The sequence below is a fragment of the Vigna radiata genome, chromosome 11 (genome assembly GCF_000741045.1).
Source record: "Vigna radiata var. radiata cultivar VC1973A chromosome 11, Vradiata_ver6, whole genome shotgun sequence".
NCBI lineage: Eukaryota > Viridiplantae > Streptophyta > Magnoliopsida > Fabales > Fabaceae > Vigna > Vigna radiata.
This window is the reverse complement of record NC_028361.1, coordinates 2,592,665-2,613,984: the sequence shown is the minus strand read 5'-3', so window position 1 is coordinate 2,613,984 and position 21,320 is coordinate 2,592,665. Positions and strand designations below refer to the sequence as shown.

The 21,320-nt window shown below is 30.8% G+C and overlaps 3 protein-coding genes across 10 annotated transcripts; 2 read left to right on the top strand and 1 right to left on the bottom strand.

Moving 5' to 3' along the window:
• The first annotated feature begins 856 nt into the window (after positions 1-856).
• Positions 857-7,785, top strand: LOC106778112 (autophagy-related protein 8f). Of its 8 annotated transcripts, none has more exons than XR_002670106.1 (11): positions 863-971; positions 1,435-1,473; positions 1,575-1,630; positions 2,724-2,776; positions 3,507-3,625; positions 3,742-3,885; positions 4,510-4,562; positions 5,733-5,785; positions 6,257-6,431; positions 6,853-6,896; positions 7,149-7,509. XR_002670106.1 is itself a non-coding variant. In XM_022787557.1 (7 exons), exons 2-6 carry the CDS (start codon positions 1,437-1,439, stop codon positions 3,855-3,857), a joined length of 381 nt encoding a protein of 126 aa, XP_022643278.1. In that variant the 5' UTR covers positions 863-971; positions 1,435-1,436; the 3' UTR covers positions 3,858-3,885; positions 4,510-4,739. The 8 variants fall into 8 exon arrangements, 6 of the variants coding, with proteins under 6 accessions (XP_022643277.1, XP_022643278.1, XP_014521512.1 ...); XR_002670107.1 differs by having other exon boundaries at positions 7,139-7,509; XM_022787557.1 differs by lacking the exons at positions 5,733-5,785; positions 6,257-6,431; positions 6,853-6,896; positions 7,149-7,509 and having other exon boundaries at positions 4,510-4,739.
• Positions 7,786-10,715: 2,930 nt separating this feature from the next.
• Positions 10,716-13,189, bottom strand: LOC106777233 (membrin-11-like). Its single transcript, XM_014664792.2, has 4 exons — positions 12,912-13,189; positions 12,002-12,122; positions 11,770-11,919; positions 10,716-11,073 (listed from the first exon to the last, which is right to left on the bottom strand). Exons 1-4 carry the CDS (start codon positions 13,154-13,156, stop codon positions 10,912-10,914), a joined length of 678 nt encoding a protein of 225 aa, XP_014520278.1. The 5' UTR covers positions 13,157-13,189; the 3' UTR covers positions 10,716-10,911.
• A 3,800-nt stretch (positions 13,190-16,989) lies between these two features.
• On the top strand, positions 16,990-18,261 carry LOC106776606 (L-lactate dehydrogenase B). The gene is made up of 2 exons (XM_014664089.2): positions 16,990-17,663; positions 17,745-18,261. Exons 1-2 carry the CDS (start codon positions 17,049-17,051, stop codon positions 18,183-18,185), a joined length of 1,056 nt encoding a protein of 351 aa, XP_014519575.2. The 5' UTR covers positions 16,990-17,048; the 3' UTR covers positions 18,186-18,261.
• Positions 18,262-21,320: the final 3,059 nt, after the last annotated feature.

Here is a 21,320-nt window from a genome sequence, read left to right as displayed (position 1 = left end):
CTTTTGCAATGATCATCCTAATTGGATGTGAGCAGAAGTTTCAGAGGCCCCACTGGAGCAGCTACTAGACGTTCCAGATGTTCCTGATACTGCTGATGCTGCAGAGTAGTGTTTTTCGTTGTGTATAACTTAGTCTTCTTTATTCTTTTCCCTTTTGAAAGACTCTATGATGATATGTAGGGCTTATATCATATTTTGGATGACTGTATTATATACACTTCATCTGCTACTACTCTTAACTGCTTTCTATTATTATAATATGTTGCATTCCACTTGATATGAATTATACACGTATTTTGGGATGTTACAGTTTTTATAAAAGCTAAGACTTAAGTGAACTTTTAAAAAAAAGGAAAATCACTTTGAACAAACTCTCCCAATAGGGACCAAAATAGGTATTAAACCTATTTGTTATAATTATAGTTGAATGAGAATACATTTTTTTTCCGTTATCAAATTATGTTATCACGTTATTAGAATAGGGTACCGTATTTTACTTATCTCTTTAAAGATTAAGTGTGTTTAATTTATTTTATTTCTTCTAAAATAATTGTTTATTATATTAATTTCTTCTAAAATTTTACAAAAAAAGGATTATAAGCTTATTAATTACAAAATATAAACGGAAAAGATTTGACATTAACAGGAATTCAATTATTATATATTGTTATTTTATATTAGCAGTCAATGTTGAACTATTTTTCAGTTTAATTTAAAATATTAATTTTAAAATAAAAATGTGGCTTTTTAATACAATGATTTGGGTGATTAGAGAAAAATACGTCATTATGATTTGCAACTTACAACGTTGGTATAAGTTTTTTTTTTTTTTTCTAAATAAAATAACTATAAATAGTTAAAGTCATCGTTTTGTTTATTGCTATCTTGAAGTAATCCACTCACGGGTTTCTTGGACTTGTGATCAACTACGTTACTTCTCTGGTGGTTTTCATCATCTTCAATTTTATCAGGTTTGCTTCGTTCGATCAATCAAACTTCCACTTTCACGTTTTCCCTCATTACTTATCTGTAGTTTGACCAATATTTTACTATTATCTGTTAATTTTGTACTTTTTATTGCTTTTCTGATATCCATTTCTCTAAATTTTTTAAAAGAGACACTGTAGGTAGGAGATGATAATCGTTTTTAGAACTTATTAGGGTTCCTTTTCCACTCTATGCAAAAACAATTGTTTTCGGAGATTTTTTCCTGTATCCCCTTTTGCTTCTTGTTTGTGTTAATATCGTCTGACTTAGTGTTGCTCAAGTTTTGGGTTCTGTTTCGTTTTATGATGTTTCTAATTTGTTTCATTATTTATTATCTTTAGATAATGGAAATGATTTTGAATCTTTGTTGATTGGCAAATTACCTTTTCTTTGTGAGATTATGGATATTTTATTTTAATTGAATTTTGTTGATTCCAATTTCAGCAGGAATGGCAAGGAGCTACTTCAAACAAGAGCATGATCTTGGTATACCTTTTGCTTCCTCTTTTTTCCCCCAATTGTTCGAAACTTTTGTTGTGTGCTTGAGATGTAGGTAGGCATTATATTAATAATAGTTTTCTTTCCAGAGAAGAGAAGAGCAGAGGCGGCTAGAATTAGAGAAAAATATCCAGACAGGATCCCGGTGAGAATTGGCAATTCTATTTTTCTTTGCTCATGTCTAAATACTTATGCAATTTTTGGTCATAGGTGAAGTGAAGCACATATTTTTTGCAGAAGACGTGTTCTTTTATGTGTTGTTCTTTTTTTTTTTTGCTGCTTGAGTAGCCTTTACTTTTTTGTATTTATTATTGATGAAACCTTGTTTATTATCTATAAACAAATGCATCTATTTTTTCTAATGTCTCCTTAAAGTCCTAAGCGCGGCAGCATGATAACGGATTCTGGCTTAATTTTTGTGCAAATTCCTTTCAGGATAGGTTGTCTTTGACCTTCATTACAACCTTTATTGAGGAGAAAAGTGTTTAACTATGATCGGTGCATTTGGCTACCTTGTGCTTAGTTTTTCAGATTTTAGTCCTGCTCAGTGAGTCCTGTTTGATGAACCTAATTTCGTTAGGCATTTTTCTATTCTTAGTTTAATGGATTTCTCGTCGTAAATGTCTGCCGTTCCTGTTAGGGCCGTCAATTCCCCTTGCCTTGTTTTACTTTGTTTCCAGGTGTTCCTATTCCTACCTTTCCCTTTAATGACTATAATATCTCAGTAAACATAGTTGTGTTCCTCATGAGAAGGGTCTGTTATTCTATAGCGTGGAAATTTGTATTGTGTTGTAGATTTCTTTTAAGGAAAAACCAATTTGGACTGCTATGTTGTATAAGTGACTAATATGGAAGTATTCTACATTGGAGGTTAAGTGATTGATTACAGAGTCATTGAATGATACAATGAATTCGAACTTTAGAAAGATTATTGGATGAGCTGTACATTTGTGAACGTTCTCAGAGGCTGGATACTGAGAAAGAAGCATCCTATATTCCTATTACTTTGTTGCTATTAAACATAGTCAGATATCTAGGTTAAATTTGATTGGAGAGTACTATCAATATCCATATTTAAAGATAGGTCAATTTTAATTTTCCTAGTAGATACATTTTATGTGTATCAAGGTATGGTATTTTAACTTATGTATTTTGCTTACCTTAACTATCATTCTTGGAAGTGCATGTCATTGATATATCTGAAATTTTGTGCTAAACTATTCTGGATATGCGTGAAGGTTATTGTGGAGAAGGCAGAAAGAAGTGACATCCCAAGTATTGACAAGAAAAAGTAAGCTGTTGCCTATATATTTCTTCTTATGTGGAAAATACGATATTATTAGACAAATTTTAACCTGTGGCCTAAGGACTTTCTCTTTATTGATTTCTTAATTGATGCCCTCATACACCCTTAAGTATAATCATATTAAATATTTCCATTCTGATGTATGCAATTCAAAGTCTAGCTTAGACAAAAAAAAAATACATTTTATTATTGTTGGATTACTAACTGTGTATTGCATACCTGTTAAAAGTGTTTCCTAATTCCATTTGGTTGCCTTAGAATAAATGCAGGATCTTATGCTTGTTTAACTATTGTAAAGTGTTGCATAAATGTGATACACAATGATAAGGGTATATTGACCATAATCACGGTTTGTAACCAGCTTGTATAAATTTAACAGATGATATACCAAAAATTGATAAAGATGACTTACAAATTTGGCATGAGTGACGATTATCAATACTGCAATACTTAAGAAAATGGATGATTTTGGTAGCTTCAAACAGTAAACGGACCTGAATTTTAACCTGGGTAAACAAAATTATGAATTACTTTTCTATTTCTGAAAGTTTGGTTGTAATGGTCGTGTCTTTGCTTTTGTTAGCTAATAACTACTAGATTTTAGGGTGTGATGAATTTATCATTGGCCGATGTCTTACGCCAGACAACGTATTAAATTGTAACATGGTTGGCAGCCGTATACTGTGTATTATGAATCTGAATGACTACATTGCAGGTACCTTGTCCCTGCTGACTTAACTGTTGGACAGTTTGTCTACGTGATCCGCAAAAGGATCAAGCTAAGTGCAGAAAAGGCAATCTTTATATTTGTGGACAACGTCCTTCCTCCTACAGGTGAACTGAGGCAAACACATGCTCATTCTCTCTCTTTTAGTACATATGATTCTCTAGATTTCTAATATAGAATAAGCCTTATCCTATGGCATGACTTGATAATTCAATTTCTTCAGGAGCAATTATGTCTGCCATATATGATGAGAAGAAGGACGAGGATGGGTTTCTCTATGTTACATACAGTGGCGAGAACACCTTTGGGGATTTCATTTCCATTCAGGAGCCCTTATAAATTAACTGCATATGATTTGGTCTATCTGGTCTGTCAGATAAATTCGTTATAGTACTTCTGTCAAGAACCTTATTCTCAATGTTTTGTACAGTTGTATATAAATTCCGTGAACTTGATTAATATTAAAAGTTCTCCCATTCAGTCTTTCAACTCCTTTCTCGGTTTACATCATGCATATATTGGAATGTTCATTGATACAATGGATCAGTAGTGCAAAACTTGGATTTAAATATCTTCAAGAGGGTCCACCCATTGTCTCTTGTTTCCCCTTCTTTCTATCTGGATAAATGGTTAATTAGAATATGCTAGAAGCAGGGAATTGAGTCGTTCATTATATGGTAGAATAGGGGGCTAATTCGTGATGAAGTATTTCATCTTTCATTAATTAAGAACAAGAAAAAGTGAAACTATAATAACAAAACTACTGCGTACTTACTTTCCCTGTGAAATATTTACTTATGCTGATCATACTGCTTTACATGATTTAGATTTATTAAAATCATGTTGCTTTACAAACATGTAGAGGCATGCATGTCGGAGACAGTAGAATCTGAAGGATGTGTCATTGCATTGCTACACAGAACCTAGAATTTGATATCTGGTCCTTAGGGAAGCAATGGTTATTGTGACAATGCGTTGCTTTTGATGGCAGATGGTGTACGTTCCATGTGGCATGCTCCTTGGCTGCTGGGAAGAGAGTCGAAGGTGACGGTTTAGCCATGCTCCCTTGTCTCTAAAACTCCTCGTCCCCATTCCCCACTCCTCTGTAGGTCCCATATGTTGTCATTGCCATTGTCATATGCCACTTGAGCTTTGAAATAATGCAAGAGAATTTCAACTTCGAGAAAAATAGGATATGCTATTGGTAGCCTTCAACTTAAAGATAATGTTTTCATTTATCTTTTATTTTATTGTGAACAACTATAAAAGTGTTATTTTGTTTTCATTAAAAAATTTGTTTTTATAAGTTGGTACATAAATTATTAGAATAAGTGTTGTTTTTTTACTTCTCACATTGCTTTATGATTTTTTTTTTTATAATTATTGATAAAGTTTTAAACAATAATTCTTTTTCTTACATTGCTGGGGTCCTTAAGAGTCCAAATTTTCTATTGGAAACCGGAATGAATGAAACTCAAGGGAAGAACTTGTTTTCAATCTTTACATATTTCTCACGATCGATGAATTTAATGTCGACTTAGAACGTCTATGAATTTAACTTCTAAAAGAAGAATTGAATTTAGTTTCTATTGGATTTATTGTGTTGTTTAATATTAAAAGAGATGGAATCTACACTTTTTTAAGTTTGAGAATTTGATTTATTCATGCGAAAGTACACAATTTTTAACAAGTTTAACTGATATTATAAAAACTAAGAGTACTTTTAACAATAAAGAACATAAATTTGAAGAAGTTTATCTGAAAGAATAGATACTAAAAATATGTTCATCTCTTCTATCAACTATAGCTATGTAAAGTAATTTTGATGTTTTTAGCTTTTCCCCTTATTATTTGGTCACAGTTTAGTTTTGAGCCTGAATTAGCAGAAACTACTCGATCTCGCTTTCATTAAACCGATTTCGTTTTGGTTTGTCTCTAGTCAGTTTTGTGATGGCATCCTTTTCCTGCAATGAGAAAACCACCAAAATTTATCACTCGTCCCTTCCTTAATTAATGGAAAAACCTTGTCCAACAAAACAATAAGAAACTAGCAGTTAACTCATTCATGCAATTGCAATTTTGGCAGCATACTACTACTACTACTACTAGTTTTGAGCATAAATGCCATAGTCACTCCTTATCTCTGTCCCTTAATTATTTCGATTACAATCTTAATTCCCCAAGAAATAGCTAATAGTTCACTCTTTGTGGTAGGGATTGCAAATGGGGTTTCTGTCTGGAGTGATTAAAAATGAGCGAGAATAGGGGTAAGGGGACAAATGTGGACCCTTGATATCTTCATTTTGGTTTTCAAGGTTCATCTCCCAAACACATGCATGTTCTCTTAAAGAACGTTCTCCATCCCATACAAAACCTGCATTTAATGCACCCTCTATTCTACCATTACATATTTGTGAAAACCTTACTCTATAAGTCTATTCATAAGAACCTCACTCTTTCTCTGTTCCTAACTTAGACCCAGCAAACTCATCTCAGCATGACTTCTCTTTCTCTTGCCATCATCCTTCTCCTTAGTGTTTCTGTGCATGCATGCACTGCCCGATTTTCTAGTCTTTCTAAAAAAGACACCCCTCATAAGGTTGTGTTCCATTTCCGTATGCCATATAAGATCACATTGCATTAGTTCTCCGTACGGGACAGAAGATATTTTGTTCACCATATTTGGAAGCATTTGAAATTATTTACAGATAGAGACTAAGATTTGTGATTATCTACAGGAACTAGACAAGGTCAAATTATTGGAGACGTTAACTGCATCTAGTAGCTTCAAGGATTACAGGCTACAGGAAAATCAACAGCAGCAACAGAAACTCGCGAATAATGAATTGAACACTTTTGAGAGTTGTAGCATGTCATCCACTTTGAAGGAACCGATCGTAGAGGCAGCTTCAGGTGCTTAATTTTCTAGAAAATCTATCCTTTCCCAAACACACACAGCAGCCACGAGCTCAAGCAATAGAGAAATGAAACTTCCAAAACATTTATTACTGTTCATGGTTGAAAAGGTTACTCTCAGCAGTTGTTTAAAGAATTTTAGTCATTTTCTGTTAATACAAAACAAATGAAGTTTGCCTTTATTTTCTCAGTCAGCAAAATTACCTAAAGTACGTCTACCTTACATGTGAGGTGTCATGTAACTGAGTTATATATATATATATATTTATATATGCGTGTGTGTGTATTAATGTCATTTTATCACCTTCTCTCTCAGAATATAAATCTATGATTGTGTAATTTCTTATATAAATTACTCTAGCCTTATGCACCCTTTATAACAATAATACTAAGTGACGGTGGTGGAATGGTTATGCAGGGACATCTTTGCAAATGGATTCGCCATCCTTTCTCGCAGCAGAGGTAATATATAGTAAAATTTAGCTTGATTTTTGATAGAGTTATTTGACTCCCAAATGAGAGGAGCCATATAATGGAAATGGTTTATGATAGAGAAAAGTTTGTTAAATTTTATAAAACTTTAATCTGTTTGATAAAGAATCTAGTTATGATAAATTCATGTGTTTCATATATTTGTGTTTCTGTTGTGGGAGAGATACGTGTGTCTTGCTTGTGAATGATAGAAAGCAATGAATGAGACATAGGGTTGTGTAGGATGAGAGGGGGCCTGCACGGTCAATGCTGGGAGCTGCTGAGCATCATCACGTTGAAGAAATAATGGTTACAAAGGCTAGTGACACTGCAGAGGACATAGTTGAAATGGACTATGCTCAACCTCATCGGAAACCACCCATTCATAATGAAAAACCTTGATTGCGTGCATGCTTAGTTAGTGATTTTACCATCTGTATTTTTTGAACAATGTTTATGCCATGCTGAGTTATTTGTTTTGAGAAACTACCATGTTGTAATTGGACCAAAGTATGATTACGATATGTGTGCTATTTTAAAAAAACATGCTGTATATTTTCACGATGATGTTTGGAATAAAGCAAGTAATGGATAATAACAACCAGATTCGTTTATTTAGCATTTACGTTAGTCAAATCTACAGGCTAAAGACACCAAGGCACATGCAATGCATCGTTGAAATGTCAGAATTCCCAGTTTTTGCATCAAAATAATTTGATTCACGTGAAAAGTGTGGACTGCTACGTAGACATGGATTGAAATAGAATAGTTGCCAACTTTTAAGCCGTGTATCAGAATACTTGCTATTTCCCTTAAACGCTGGTCGTAGTTGAACTCTGTACCCAACTTCCGTTTACTGTCTTAAGTTAGTTAACTCTATTCTGGCTCCTCCAAATATTATAAGAAAAAATTTCTTTTAATATTTTTTTTCACAACTTTTTTACATAGTTTATGATTAATTCGCTTTAAATTCAAATATTTTTTAAAATAAATTTAAACATACGAATAAAATAATAATACATATTTTATTATTAAAAAATTTAAAAAATTATTAAAAATATTGTTAAAATATCAAGATACGTCCTATAAAGTCAATATTTTCACTATTGTAGGAATATAAAAACATAGTGGGAATTGTTTTTACCGGGATCTCCAAGGGAAACCTTCGGATGGGTGATAAGATTTTATAAGATTAAAGAATCTTATGTACAAATGAAGGCTTGAACACAAAAACAAAATTTATTAGTAAAAGATTTGAACGTATTTTTTTGTGAAATACTATATATATTTATAAATTTTTTTTACGGTAATATCAAAGATAATATTAAGTGATATCAATAAGTATAATGACTTATCTTATAAATAATAATTAGTAAAATAATAATGATAACGTGACACTTTAGTTTATTTACTAAATATTTTGATTATAGAAATTTGGTTATATATACTGTTAATGTATTAATATTTATACCAACAAATATATCTCAAAATATTTTTTAATCTTTTTTGAATAAGTTTTTGTTCAACATTGGATAAGCGTAGGAAATGAGTAAATAAATATTAGACGTGGTATGAAAATAAGTATATTAATTAATAGAAACGAGTAAATTAATTAATGCAGGAAGAAAACAATGCATATCTCACATGTGGTGTAACATGCCTACATCTCTAGCTTTTAACTAACTTCTGACGGGTACTATTTTGTGATGTTGTATTTAAAAACTTCAATAATTTCCTACTTAATATCAGTAGAATCATTGAAAAACTTAGATTTAGTCTTGTCCACTCACAATCTTTATATTTAGTGCTAAAAAAGAAATAAAATTTTAATATGAAGAGTTACAGATAACTTCCAACCGCTTTTAACCGACTGGATAGAAATCCAATCACTGTGTCCAGACATTGTATCAAGTTGCGAATTGAGCATCTAACTCAAACAGCACTAAATCTACAAACAAATGACTCCAGAAATCTAAATGTAAAAAGTAAACATGAGAACAAGTCCCGTATAAAATATTGTGTTGGAAATTCGAATTGAACCTGTCTCCATTCTTAAGGTGCATCTTGTATATTGTTGAAGAAAGTTGTGATTTTTTTAGGGTTCCTCCGATAAGTTTGGGACCAAATTTGAAACAGACCTAAATGAGAATTGTGGACCAATCCAACAGCTAGGTGGAAGAAAGTTTCTGCAGTGTTTGGACCACTTCCCTTCTGACCGTACACTGATTTTGAATGAGATCCAACATCCTGTGCAGGAGACACTCCAAAAGAAAAATGGACCATTTGCCAACACCACTACTGCCTCTACCCAACCTAGACATTCATGTGCTTTTTCATCCTTCAACTTCACAATATATAATACAAACATTAAAGTATATATAATAAATTTTAAGTTTTTAACTTTACATAATAACAACCTTACATAGAAAACTTAAAAAAAATACAAAATTTAATACATAGTTTAGTCCTACTTTTTGGTTTACGTCAAAGTCATTCTACCTTTTCAAAAAATTATCCTACATATATATTCAACGGATGTTATTTCTCCTGTTCTACAAGCCGCAGTGCTTGCATTCTTTCTTGTCATGGGAGTTCTTGCATACCAGTCATCTCAGATTGTGCTATGAAACAGACTACAACAAATGCTACTAATACAAAAAAATTCCAAACACACCAGACCAGTCCAGTCTATCTCAAGTTAAGGCATCTGAACCTGAGAACATTGAAAATCCAATTAACCAGACAAGTAAAAAAGCTCGAATCCAACAAAGAAAACCCTCATGGCTCTTGAAGGATTGTGTACAGGGCTTATTATAAATCACAATGATGTGCATTCTAGAGCTAGCAAATCCACAGCAGAAAAGCCTAGGGATCCCACAAGAAGGAACACTGAAACAGGTTCAGCTTGTTCAATCCAGACAGCACATTTAAATGATGACGTAACCATGACTGATGTGAGAGCTTCTAGACAACCACATCAACCAAAAAAGTATTATTATTGGAATGGTATAAAGTTATAAATAATTTTTTTGTGCCGTTGAAGGTATGCTTTTTAGTTTTGATCTGCAAGCTGTTGACCTTGTTTTCTATAGCATTATATAAGCAACTCCAAAATTTATATTTGGCTGATTGATCCAAGTGAGTTTGAACCTTTTTCGCATGACATTCTTAAATTGTTGTAGATCCTTTTGTCAATCAATTTATATCTTAAGCGTCAATTGCACTTCATTATTACTGATTTGAAAATAAACCTTTTCTAGTATCTGAAATAGGATTATGAAAACTTAAAAAAGAGTAGTTCCACCAATCTACGGGCTACTTGTTCCGGCTACCAGAAATGCTGTGAAGAAGAAATAAAGGAATGGAATGAGACTGATTTCTATAAAACATAAATCAGTATAGACAAGGAAAAATACCATCGTCAATATCCAGATTTCAAAATACTCCAATTCAAAACACATTATTAACTTTAAAAAGATTTATTCAAAATTATTATAATTACTCGTGTATAAGAACATTTTTTATTGACAAAAATAAATACGTAGCATTGAACAAGATCGAAATGAATTACGCTAAAAAATCACTATTTCTATTACGAATACATTGTTGAAGTTGAATTACAAATTTATGATACACAACTGTATAATAAAGAAAGAAAAAAGTTCCATGTTCACTTATCTGAAAAGTACCGATGGTAACAACTTTGAGGTAACCATATAAGTAGAATATTTTTTAGAGGTATTAAGCATAGGAACTGACTGCAAATTCAAAATCCGTATCAAGCTTGGGAATTGAAATCGAAGATGGAACTGTAAATCTAAAGTAGGCTAAAATATATTGTCAAATTACAGGGTGTAAGAAGTTACAATATTTATATAGCCTCGTGTCTATTACCTCATGACACACAAGCTGTTGAAGTTTCGCTTATTTCTGCCAAATATACTTCGTATCTCACTTTTATATGCTCTCTCAAACAAAGTTTCAGATTTTCAACATCTGAGAATGGTCAATGTCTCCAGTAAACAAATGCGAACAAGAAAATGACAGTCAATAACATTCCTGCATATTTGATCCATTGATCGACACGGTTTCGTCTCTCAATTAGCCTCAAAACAGAGTTTGATATCCCAACTGTATTGAGGATGTCCAATGCTTTTCTATGTGCACTCTGCATCCCAGATATATGTCCAAATGAAAAGGTATATCAATAACAATATAATGGATTAATAATGCTCCATCAATTATCACTAAGAAATTAAAACCCTAAAAAAAGTGGATGCTCCATCAATTATCAATATAGAAAACAACATGAAAAGGATAAAAGCTACACTTTTTCAACAAGAGAATACCACAACGAAAACCATCAAACAAATTAAGTTTGATTCCAATTTTCAATGAGTGAAGCCCAAAAAAGAAGAATTGCAAGAACGCACTTTCTTGGTATTCCCCGAAATGGATTCTTCAAGAAAGATGCACTCAGTGTAAATGGAAGTAGAAGTAATGGTTCAAATTTAAAGGGAAAAGGGGACAAGAAAGTGTTATGTTTAAAACCTGAACCATAAAATAGCATTAATGAGAAATAGAGATAAAAAGCATAATTATATTTAACGTAACTAATGACTTAGTGGATATGTTTAAGAGGTGAACATCTGAAACAGAAACAGCACGAAAAGAACAATAAATACAGATAGGAAATTGATATTTTACGCACTTACAATCTAAATTTCTTCGTAGAAAAACAACAATTGTAGCCTATAAACAAACATGATATTTAATTTGTCACCAATAATCACAAAGATATTATTCTAGCTAACCCTAAACTGTAGAATATAAATGTTGTCACAACAGAAATGAAATGAATTACCTTCAAGCGTTCTCTTTGACCATGAATTGAAGAAAGGATGGCTTCCCCAATTGCATTTGCATTTTCTAGCTCCCGGGCAGAAGCGCGAACTGAATGTAATGCTTGTGCCTCCTCGTCAAAAATTCTCAGAACATGAGCAGAATCCCCATTCTAGCAATTTCAAATGAAGTTGTTATCAGCAAATGACGATAAAAATAAGCCACTAAACTAGAGCATGATGGTAACAACATACAGCTCGTCCCAACAGTTCTGCTCTCTCATTAGCTTCTCTCATTCGTTTCTGATGCCGTAAGTTATATTTATCCAAACTTGCTCTTAGTGATTCAGCCTCCTCAGCTATTTGTTCCACTTTTCTGAATAAGAAACATAATACCTTTAATGAAAATCCTCAACTAGAATACTGCAATTCCAGCAGCAGAGCCCATTATAGCATAGATATAAGCAGAAGATACAGAGAATTTGTTTTTTGTATTATGATATGACAATTAGCATTTAGTTATGCGTGTAATCATGTTGCACAAAATGACTAGCCCAGATAACTGAGACAATAAAGAGAACCTGCCATTAAAGTTTTGTGACTCCAAAATTCTGAAGCTACTATAGATCTTCACTAGAACAGAAGAGCATTACTAAGGTCAAGGATAATTATTGTGAAATAAGTTATAGTCCAAAAGATTGAGATTTCAACAATGATATAGGGTATGTAAAAATAGAAGTGGTTTAAAGCAGGAGATAGTTTAATTTTCAAGCAGAGGGAGAGGGAAAATAAATAAATATTATACAGTATTTCTGTCACATTTACTTTGACAAAACGAATGCGGTGTTAAGAAATGCAGCAAAGATAAAAGCAGATTTATATAGATGTTATTGCTCAATGAGCACTGTTGGAACAGAATGAAGAAATTGAGGTAAACGCTAAGAAACATTGCAGATACTTAAGTTCTTTTATTTCTAACATCAGCAGATTGACAAATCCTAATTCGTAGCATATGTCTGAGTAAATTTACAGACTAATTGTTTCTCTTCCCAAAACTGTACTCATCCTTGTAAACCACAAATCAGCGAAGCAATTTCCTCAAAAACACACAAATATCCTCATTAAAACAATTGATTCAACTGAGATCGGGATCGAAATCGTTCACCTTTTCCAGAGATCACGTTGAGGTTTTGCTGTGACGGATCGCCAGAGGCGCTCAGTCTCCACGCAGAGGGATTGGATCTGAGTGATATCCTTCTTCACAGCGAAAGAAAGCTCCGTTTCGGCGCCGGTGCCGGCGGTGGCAGAGTACTCGAGGCGTTCGAGACGTTCAAGACCGTCACGAGACCTAAGCAGAAGTTTCTTCGCGGATTGGTGAATCTCCGATAACGTTCCTCCACCTCCTTCCATGGCGGCGACGGAGGTAATGGCGATAACGCGCTCTTCAGTTTATATTGTTTTTATTAATTTATTTAAATATTAAATATTTTGCGGTTAAAATTTTATAATTTGTATTCTATTTTTTATTTAATATTTATTTAAATTTTATTTTTAATGTAATTAATTTTTTTTTTTAATTTCGAAATTTAAATTTGTTTGTTAATTTTTTGAATCTATAGTTATTTATTGATATTTTATTCTATAATATGAATTATTATTTAATTATTTGTTGTATATGTTTTAGTTTTTATTCGTTTATTAATTTAAATTTAATTTGTTATGTTTTGTGGTTTTTTAAAACTTATTTATTGATTTGTTAACATTTTTTTAATTTTTAATTTTTATTATATTTGATATTTATTTAAATATAATTTATAATGTAATTAATTTGAAATTTATATTTGTTTGTTAATCTTTAATGTTTTTAAAATTATTTATTTATTTAAATAATATTTATTATGCCTAAATTTTTAATTTTTGATTTATTATTTTATTTTGTTAATTTATTTTAATTTTTAATGTTGTCGTTAATAGTTATTTAAGTATTATTTATTAACTAAAAAACAGCATAAAACTAAAACACCTAAATAAAAGCATAAAAATAAAACAGCATACAACTAAAACAACATAAAACTAAATTTAAAAACAGCATATAACATATTATCTTATAAATTAAATTAAAAGTTAAAATAATTAACACTTATAAAATGTATACAATAAATACAAAATAACAAAATAATTTAATAACAAAAAAAAATGATATTGGAAGTACATACACAAGTTTAACAGTGAAGAAATGAAACGAGTGTATCTAAGTGTCACAATACAATAATGCAGAAATAAAGATTCTTCCTAGTTGAAAAATCATTAAATCATTGTTACACTTTTTCATATTAAATGAAGGATATTTTTTCATTTCAGACATTTCAATTGAATTTATTTTGTCTTATTAAATTATTCAAGAAAAAATAAAATAGAATTGTACTTTCATTGTGATTTTAATAAAATAATATATTTTCTAATTTTTCTAAACAAATATATATATATATATATATATATATATATATATATATATATATATATATATATATAAACACGCGAACCCGTGTTATTTAACTTTTTTTATTTTATTTATTTTTGCTTTATTTTATTTATAAAATTCTTTTTTTGTAATTTTTCAGTTCTATTTTGCTTTTTATTTTTTTTATATTTTAAAAATTTAATTTTCAATATTTATAAGTTTTTTCAGTTTTAGTCAACAATATTTAAAAAAAAAAGCAAAATAGATTATTTTGTATAGAAGATGTGTGTCATTTATTAAAATCTACATGGATTAATTATAAAATAATGATTTGGGAGTATTCATGACTTTTAACAATAAAAAAGTTCTATAAATAATCTTTTAATTAATCGAATTTTATTTTATAATATTAGTATATATCTAGTTTTTTTTTTTCGAATTTCTTTTCAAGTCTTTTTCTATATTTCTAAACACATTCTTATTTTTTTTAAGATAAAGAAAGGATAAGATCAATGAAACTATAAAAAAATTTACATACTTACCAGGTTCACTTTTTTAAGGTTGTTTTGGTTTTTTGAACTACGTGAAAGTTAAATGTTAAATGTGCTGATTATTTATAATTATGGGATATGTTTAATTTTTTATTTGATCTTTAATTTTATAGCTAGGTAATTGTAATACCTAAAATTTTATAATATTATATTTATCATATATAATATATTAGTTATATCATATATAATTTTTATTTCACAACATATATATATATATATAGAAATATTAATATACTTTTTATAAATTATATAGTATTATTCATGAAGTGTGAACAATTATAATAATAAGTGATAGTAATATTATTTTTTAAAAAACAGAATAATACAAATAATCATAGCATTTATCAATGAATATTTATTATAATACAATATGTACTGTTAAAATACAAGAGGAAGTATCAGTCAATAAGTTATGAGTCAATAAATTGTAATCAATAAATATAATAATACGTAGCTAAATTGTGAAAAGGTTAAATATATGTTTTAGTCCTCATATTTGTTCTTCATTCTCAATTAGGTCCTCATGTTTTTTTTTTTGTCCCAATTGCTTCATAATATTTGTAAATTTGAGGAATTAAGCCTTATTCGTTTTTTTTTGTCCCAATTGCATCCTAATATTTGTAAATTTGAAGCAATTAAGCCCTCTTAATTGGCCTACAATGTTAGTTACCAGTTAACGGAGAAGGCTTAATTGCCTCAAATTTACAAATATTAGGATGCAATTGAGACAAAAGAAAACATGATGACCTAATTAAGAATGGAAAACAAATATGAAGACTAAAACATATATTTAACCTTGTGAAAAACATGTTTTTTTTACCAGGTAGGTGACATCATAACATGGTAAGAATAAAGCTTGAATAAAAAATAAATAAGGATAAAAAACTTATCTGTTAAAAGATAAGTCCACCCAATAAAATTTCGCATTTAATTAATTACTTCAGTGAAAAGAAAAAGGAAATAATAAGTTAAACTTGAGTAAAAATTGAGGGGTTATAGAATGTGAGAAGAAAGGGAAAGGCTAAGGATAGATTTAGGTGAATATTATTATTTCAAAATTTATAAATATATATATATATATATATATATATATATATATATATATATATATATATATATCGTTATATATAGTAAATAAGATAATTTAGAAAGATTAGACTGTCTGATAATTTAGGTTTTTTGAAATTTAATATATAGTGCCTAACGAAATATTATTTTTGAAATGAAGTGCCTAATTGTTGTATTTGCTATAAAATACTATTTAATAAAGTAAGTGTTTATCAGTATAACTAATATTAAACGAGATAAACATTTATATGATGAATGTATCATTTTGAAACAAATATTATTATTTAAAAATTTAATAGAACGATTACTGTTATTAATCTTTTGAAACGTAACAAATGTTCCTTGAGTTATTATCTAATGAGGTAAGACAAGTGAATATATAATTAAGTTCTTCGTAAATATATATTAAATTAATGATACTGTATTATTTGAATAAATGAAAATGTAGTGTGATTCTGTGTTGTGCTGAGTTCCTTGTTTCTTGCATGAAGATAAGTAACATGAAAATGCGAAAACACAAACGAACCAAACTCACCGCCCACAGAAAATAGATTCATCTGACCCAACTATGGAATAGTGGTAACCTAAATATTCCGCCACATAACATTCTTGTTATACCATGACTTTTTACTCTCTAAACGTCGTATTTGAACAAAAGGTACGCTGATTAAAAGAACTTCCCCAAATTAATTCAGTTTAATTTAGTCAACGAACTGTAACTAAAAGTATATATAATACCTTTTTAATTATATTCTCATTACTTATTTTTGCATGTGTTAGTAATTTCTGACAAACTTATCACCACACGCAAAAATTGGTGCAACTTTGGGTGGCTACAAAATCTAACTGTGCTACGTAGAAACAAGTTCATAAAAGTCATCGAATAGCCACGCAAATGACATCAAACCTACACGTTCTTCTTTTCCCTCTGAAGGCAACCTACTGTAGCAAGAAAGTTTGAAGAGACGATGAACAATAGAGACACATGGTGGAATGGCCCCACAAAGGTTTAGATCCCAACCACCCACATCTCATTTACAATCAACGTTGAAAAACATTTGCTTCTTCCAAAACCATTTACTTTAGTCCCAAGGTTTCTGTGCTCATCGCTTTCACACCATTACTATAAATACACTATTTATATGTGCATTGCTCTTACAACAACAGATAAATCCATCTTATAATCTTCATTCACATATTTTTGTTCTAGATAATCAAAACAATGGCAATGCACAAGAGCAGTTCCGGTTCAGCATTGGGTCCAGGAGGCTTAGACCTAACTCAAGCCTTCTTTAAGTCCGTCATGAACGCTGCACCTTCTTCTCCCACAAAGCGCCACACCAAAATCTCCGTTATTGGTGCCGGAAACGTCGGAATGGCCATAGCCCAAACCATCCTCACTCAGGATCTCACCGACGAGCTTGTCCTCGTCGATGCCATTCCTGATAAACTCCGCGGCGAGATGCTCGATCTCCAGCACGCCGCCGCCTTCCTACCCCGCACCAGAATTCAGGCCTCAACCGACTACTCCATCACTGCAGGTTCCGACCTCTGCATTGTCACCGCCGGTGCCCGCCAAATCCACGGCGAGTCCAGGCTGAACCTCCTACAAAGGAACGTCACCCTCTTTCAGAAAATCATACCCCCTTTGGTTCGTTACTCTCCCGACACCATTCTCCTTATCGTTTCAAATCCCGTGGACGTGCTCACTTACGTGGCATGGAAACTCTCTGGTTTCCCTTCGAATCGTGTCATCGGGTCCGGCACTAACTTGGACTCCTCACGCTTTCGTTTCCTCATCGCCGATCATCTTGATGTTAACGCTCAAGATGTCCAGGTTAATTAATTACCTTTTCAAGCATTTCATTATAAATAACCTTAATAGTTCCATCATTAGGTGAATGTTGGTTTCTTATAGGCTTTTATAGTGGGAGAACACGGTGACAGCTCAGTGGCTTTGTGGTCTAGCATTAGTGTCGGGGGTGTTCCAGTGCTGAGCTTTTTGGAGAAACAGGAAATTACGTACGAGAAGGAAATGTTGGAGAGCATACACAGAGAAGTTACAGAGAGTGCTTACGAGGTTATAAGTCTGAAAGGGTACACTTCTTGGGCGATAGGATACTCCGTGGCAAACTTGGCACGAAGCATTCTTAGGGACCAAAGGAGGGTCCACCCTGTGTCGGTTCTTGCAAAGGGTTTCTATGATATCGATGGGGAAGTTTTTCTTAAGTTGCCGGCGCAACTTGGAAGAGGAGGGATATTGGGTGTCACCAATGTTCATTTCACTCAAGAAGAGAAACACAGGCTTATGAATTCAGCCACCACAATCCTCCAAGTTCAGAATCACTTGACTATTTGATCATTTCTTAGATACTCTCTTTTGTCCTTTTTCCCAAGTTTTTCAAAAATCTCTATTCAAGAAGAAATAGATTATAATTGGGATTGAAAATATGTAATATGAATCTCCTAATGTATGTTTTTCTCTATATATGATATCATCATGTTGCGATAAATTTCAATTATTTAGTAATAGACTCGCTAATTCACAGGTATATGGAACTAATTAATTATGTATTGATTGACCTATTTTTATTTTTATTTGGGACAATGATATTGTGATAACTTTTTTGACAACGGGACACGTATCATCATTTTATTGGTCTATTTGAATTTATGTTTAAGAAATATTTAAAACGGACCAATCACAAGCTGCCACATATGCGTTCTCAAAAAGTTATTAAAAAAGTGTTGTTAAAAGAAGCTTTTCCTTTAATTTTTTATATAAAATAGCTCTGGGCTAACAATTTAAACTTAGGTAAGAGTAAAATCAAACTTACGAAAGCATTTATTAGGCCGGCAAAATTTTAACCAGGTTTAACTTTATTTGATTTATCGATTATAAAAGTATAATATATTTGTTCAATATTACATACAAGAAAAATAAAACAATACCTGCATAATGAACTAACACGGTTTCATTTTCTCCATCAACGCCGCATCCTTTAATGATTTCATTTCTCCATCATTCTCACTGCATAATGAACTAATAACATTCACAACCTCCCTCTTGCTCTTTTAACGACTTCAAAAATGAAAATTTAAAATTCTGAATCATAGCATTTAAAAATGAAATGCACAAACGCAACCATTGTCTAAATTTATTTCAGAAAGGGTAATATTGATATTTAAAAAGTATGGGCTTTCAAGCGGAAAACATAGGAGTACAGAAAGAAACTTTCTTTGAACCGTGTGGATCGTAGGAACATTCCAAGAGTTACTATTGGGCCCAAGTGGTTTATATTTAAAGAGTTGAGTGAAAGTGAAAGTGAAAGATTGCAAAAGGTCCCCACACATGTTTTTCAGGTATCCATTTGCATATTCCGCTAAATTTCCCACTTTTGCCCTCTCTCCACGCCACCTGCACACACGATTACATTATCCAACCATGTCTCATTATGTTTCAAGTCACATGATTAATAGTATATAAGTCAGTATTATCTTATATAAATCATTCTTATAAGGTCAACTTAAAAAAAAATAGAGAAGGCGATAAGGTTAACTTGTTTATTGATTTCTCATGTATGTCACCAACTTACTATAACTTCTCCTCTCTCTTCCATTATGTTTAATTTTGATTATATTAGTAATTTGTAGGAGACGAGGGTGTAAATAATTTGATGGTAGCTTCTTATTATTAAAGTGGAATTATTGATCCACGTGTTGCGTTGAGCAGGTAATGGATCTTTTGAAGAACGCGAAAAGCCGATTTGTGAGAGCTTCCTAAAAGAGCCACCTATCATCTACTCATTAATCAAACTCATTATATTAATTCCTTCTACCCAATCACTCATACTTTTCAAGACAAAAGAGCAACGAAATCTTACGTCTCAATGTTGCTTTTTTGCCTTATTTGTATTAATTAATCAAATTCACACATATTTAGAGTTTGACTTCTGACTTCAGTCATTAGATGTTAAATTAACACAAATATAAAATTAAATTAAACTCCAAATGGATTATGTCATTGGCCGCCCAATAAACTACTTTCGTTATTATTCCTGTTTGCCAAAACTCGACTTCATTAAGGCTTTTTAATTTCTTTTAATTAGTTTTCTTTCCATAAAGAATAGTAATAAATTAGTAGCATCGACATCAACCACATAATTAGTTGCTCAGAATAAAATTGTGGTTATAATAGATCCGCGTGTCCATGTCCCAAGTGCTTATCACCATTTTATCCAAAGTAACTTATATTAGTTTAAAGGACAAGGAGGAAAAAGAAAAACTCTTTGCTGAAGTATGTATATATTTTTAAACAAAATAAAACTATAATTTAATCAAGTTATTTACGTAAGAAAATAGTTCAAATAATATAAGAAAGAGAGTGAGAAAGGGAGACGTTTTAAAGTGAATCAAAATAATTTAAAACTACTGATATAATGAATATATTTTTAAGATTTTAATAAATATAAATGGAATATTAAGAAAAGATGTAGAATAAATAGTTGAATAAGTGAAAAGAGAAAAGATGTGAAGAATGGATGATGATAAAAGATGAAGATGTTTCGTCACCATCACATCAATCTCCTCCTCACTGTGTTAAAGTTTACTAATATTAGCATATTTTTAGCTTTCTTTTTTATTCTCTTTTTCATCTACACTCACTCATAATATACTTTTTCTTTATATATATATATATATATATATATATATATATATATATATATATATATATATATATATATATATATATATATATATTTAAAATTATTTAAAGGGATTTGAACTTAAAATTAGAATATATAAAAACAGTGAATAGTATTGTTATTTATGAGAGTAGACTTTGTTCTTCTTTTTTTTTTTGGAAGATATAGAGTAGACTATTTTTTCAACATAGTTGGTCACATGTCATTTCTTTTTAAATAGGATATTAGACAAATTATTTGAATCAACATACAGTATTTTATTATATTAAAGGTAATCATATAAATTGTTGAAAGTGTTTTTTTTTACACTTTAAACCTTATATAACTCTTTAAAACAAGTTTTTTTTTTTTTTTTCAATAAAAGAGAGAGACAAAAGGATGAGGCATGTTTGAGGTACTTCTATTAAAATATATAAACCTTTATAAAGTCAAACATAGAAATAAAATTGTATGAAAATGAAGAGATATCCTCTCTTTCTCGTATGCAGAAACTAAATTCATATGAAAAGCTAAAACTATTCATAGATTAAAATGTAATTAAATTAAATTTAAAAACTATATAACTAAAAATAATTCCTACTCTCTGTTATATTATATTTTTGTTTTTAATTAAATTATATTTACAAAATTTGGATCTATTTAATGCAAAAAAATTAAAATAAAACATGGAAAAACATAAAAAAAAAATTCTCTTAAATTTTTTATTATAATAAAATAGAAAATTCGATAATTATGTTATTAAATATTGCATTTCTTGATTTTTCAAAAATAATTTGTATACCACTTAA